The sequence below is a fragment of the Salvelinus sp. IW2-2015 genome, unplaced genomic scaffold (genome assembly GCF_002910315.2).
Source record: "Salvelinus sp. IW2-2015 unplaced genomic scaffold, ASM291031v2 Un_scaffold1295, whole genome shotgun sequence".
NCBI lineage: Eukaryota > Metazoa > Chordata > Actinopteri > Salmoniformes > Salmonidae > Salvelinus > Salvelinus sp. IW2-2015.
The window spans coordinates 35,375-38,795 of NW_019942823.1; the positions used below are offsets into that span (position 1 = coordinate 35,375).

General features: G+C 41.0%; 2 protein-coding genes across 3 annotated transcripts in view; both read right to left on the reverse strand.

Annotated features, from left to right (window-relative positions):
- Positions 1-1,904, reverse strand: part of LOC112070329 (uncharacterized) — a 5,851-nt gene extending 3,947 nt beyond the window's left edge. For both annotated transcript variants that reach the window (XM_070438924.1, XM_024137745.2), the window contains exons 1-3: positions 1,597-1,904; positions 1,215-1,472; positions 871-1,116 (exon numbers count right to left, since the gene is read on the reverse strand). In XM_070438924.1, coding sequence (XP_070295025.1) covers positions 871-1,116; positions 1,215-1,472; positions 1,597-1,901 — 809 coding nt within the window. In that variant the 5' untranslated portion in view covers positions 1,902-1,904. The remainder of the gene's footprint in view (positions 1-870; positions 1,117-1,214; positions 1,473-1,596) is intronic.
- A 222-nt stretch (positions 1,905-2,126) lies between these two features.
- Positions 2,127-3,421, reverse strand: part of LOC112070334 (serine/threonine-protein kinase PAK 3-like) — an 80,065-nt gene continuing 78,770 nt past the window's right edge. The window contains exon 14 of the mRNA XM_070438921.1: positions 2,127-2,130. Coding sequence (XP_070295022.1) covers positions 2,127-2,130 — 4 coding nt within the window. The remainder of the gene's footprint in view (positions 2,131-3,421) is intronic.

Consider the following 3,421-nt stretch of genomic DNA (forward strand, 5'->3'; position numbering starts at 1 on the left):
CAGTAACCTCCTGTCAACACTACAGAGAGAGAAAGAGAGAGAGAGACAGAGAGAGAGAGACAGAGAGACAGAGAGAGCGCGACAGAGAGCGAGAGACAGAGAGCGAGCGACAGAGACAGAGAGAGAGAGCGAGCGAGAGACAGAGAGAGACTTATTTACACACCATCACACATTAAAACACTGATAAACACACTACAACTCTGTTTATCAGGTCAACTCCCAGGCGTTCCCCTTCAATTCCACCCCTAGCTGAGGTTAAGATCAGTACTTTACACTAAGGATAGGGTTAGAGGTTAAATCAGTCAGGAAGTGGAAAGCCTCATAGTTCTATCCATTCTAGCAGGGTCAAAGAGTGCCAACTAAACCTGAGTTGGGAGACTCTGTCCAGAAGAGGCAGGATGCTCTCTATCTCCCCCGGTGGTATKGAGGTCCACAGCAGGTTGACTTTGACTTGGTGGCTGTGCTGYAGGGTAAAACACAGAGCAGWACAGTCCACTCTGTCCAGCTCTCTGCTGTTCAGGTTGATCCAATGGTCTGAAGACCTCAACAAACTGGACACACAGTCACTGTCTCTACTGTYATAGATSTGTCTRATGGAGGACTTYACAAAGCTGGAACTGGACCTGAACAAACATGGAGAATGGATTGTTGTGGTTATGTCAAGGTTTTATAAAGGATAACTCACATAGYAACAACTGGCTGGATAGGACATKAATAATTAAAGTCTATRAATATTGAATAAAGATCTCCCACCTMTTGAATAAAAMCCTAATGATAWTACAGAGGAAAACTCAGAACAACWWGTCACTGGATACAAATAGTTATTTTMTTMTTTCTAGAAAGTCTGAACAGAGAAAGAAGTTCTCCCACCTCTTGAGAGTAACCCTTCCCAGAAAGGGGAGAAGATCTGAGATGTTCTTCTCTAGAAGCCGGTTCTTCCTGAGGTCCACAGTGATGTTGTGGGTTGAAAGCTGCAGCAGAGAGAGAAGCACTTCCCAGTCCAGCCTGCAGGAGGTCAGGTCTCCACCAACCTTCTCCAGGAACAACTGAGTCAAGTCCTTGTCCTGAGCTTCATACACAACTACAGTCAGCTGCTGCAGAGTGTCTGAGTTCAGTCTAGGAGGTTGGAACATACAGCCAGTCAGAAATATGAAGAAAAACACATGAATGAAGTTACTATTTCTACTTTAAAAAAACATCAGCTTCAGACTGACCTGAGAGAGAGAGGTCCCTGGTGACACAGCAGTGTGATGAGAGAGTGACCCTGGATCCAGAAGTCAGTCAGGTCCAGACACTGAACCCTCCAGAGTCTCAGCAGGGACGCCACACTACTCAGAGCCCTGGATAACACTCTCTCTGGTAGATGGCTGCTCTTTAGGACCAGGGAGAGTTCTGGGACAGTCAGTGGAGTAGCACCTCTCCCTGTCCTCCTAACCAGTCTGGACAGTTTCACTGCCATACCCACACTCAGCCTGGAATGAAAAGACAAAACTCAAGTCACTAGAGAAATCAAAAGAGAAATCTTGTCAGATAAAATGATCAGTAAGGAAAATCAACTATTCAATAGACCTGGAAAAGCTGTCTTACTGAACATACCTGAGCTTGTGGAGCTTTGACTCATGTCTCAAAAGAAGTAAGGCTCCTTTGAGAGAGATCTTGCTGGGGGTGAGAGTAAGGTCCACTCTGGAGGCACAGAGACCCAGGACTCTCCCCACAGACCTGCAGGTTTTCCTGGGTAACTCTCCTCCCAGTGACAGGGTGGAGCCCAAGGCCTGGAGAAGAGAGGCCAACTGCTGGTCCTCTTCTCTGGACCTCACAGGGATGGATTCACACACAGTCTGGAAGAACCTGTCATCATCACAGCTGAAACAACAAAAGATGGGGGACATCAAATCAGACATTTAGGAGACAGTGACGTCCAGAAGTATTGGGACAGGGACACATGGTTTGTTGTTTTGGCTTTGTAATCCAGCATTTTTGAAATTATACAATGACTATGAGGTTAAAGGTCAGCTTTAATCCGAGGGTATTTTCATCCATATCAGGTGAACTATCCAGTTATTATAGGACTTTTTAATACATACAGGAATTCAAAAAAGGCTTTACGGCGAAAGCATACCATGCGATTATCTGAGAACAGTGCCCAGCAGACAAATCATTACAAATAGTAACCAGCCAAGAAGAGGAGTAACAAAAGTCATAAATAGCGTTAAAATGTATCACTTACCTTTGATGATCTTCATATGGTTGCACTCACAAGACTCCCAGTTACGCAATAAATGTTTGTTTTGTTCGATAAAGTCACTCTTTATATCCAAAAACCTCTGTTTGTTAGCGCAATTTGTTCAGTTATCCATTGGAACAAAGCGCGGTCACAGCAGGCAGACGAAAAATCAAAGAAGTACCATAAAAGTTTGTAGAAACATGTCAAACGCTTTTTATAATCAATCCTCAGGTAGTTTTTGTATAAATATACATAATATCAATAGGAAAAACAAGAAAGGCTCTCACGATCAGGACTCATGTCTGGAAATTTCCACTGTCCTCTCATTGAAAGTGATGTTTTCTCCCTCATTTTTTCAGAGTAAAAGCCTGAAACAATGCCTAAAGACTGGCCACATGTAGTGGAAGCCATAGAGACCGTGAACTGGGTCATAAGTCTTTGTATGGTGGATAGGCTTTCAATGGAAAAACAGCCATTTCAAAATAAAAGCATTTCATGGATGGATTTTTCCTCAGGTTTTCGCCTGCCAAATCAGTTCTGTTATACTCACAGACATTATTTTAATAACATTAAAGTTAAAGAAAATAAAACATATTGATTTCATAACTCTTCACCACTAAATACAGAAACACCTGCCTCAAAGTGAAATAAACATTCTAACATTTGAAGTATGAAACATTAATATCCTGAGAAACATATTTTGAAAAAAAATTCACGATCATTATTCAGGATTATTTGTAACCATGGTAGCGTCCACATTCATGTAGAAATGTTTAGAAACATATTATATTATTATTTAAAATAAAAGTGACTCCAAAATGAAACAATACATTATTTATTATTATTATTTTTTCATTTCTATTGGGCACAAAATAATCTGAAACAACCAAAACAAACAGCAAAAAGTTTGTAGAATCACAAGCTTGATGTAGTCATTGCATTCTAGAAATATGGGACCAAATACTAAACTTTTGACTACAATAACCTGTTTGGCGTGCAAGCCCGACGTCGGTACATTTATGACAACAGCCACTTCAAGTGCAGGGCGCGAAATTCAAAAGATATTTTTTTTAAATATTTAACTTTCACACATTAACAAGTCCAATACAGCATATGAAAGGTACACATCTCGTGAATCCAGCCAACATGTCCGATTTTTAAAATGTTTTACAGGGAAGACAAAATATGTAAATCTAT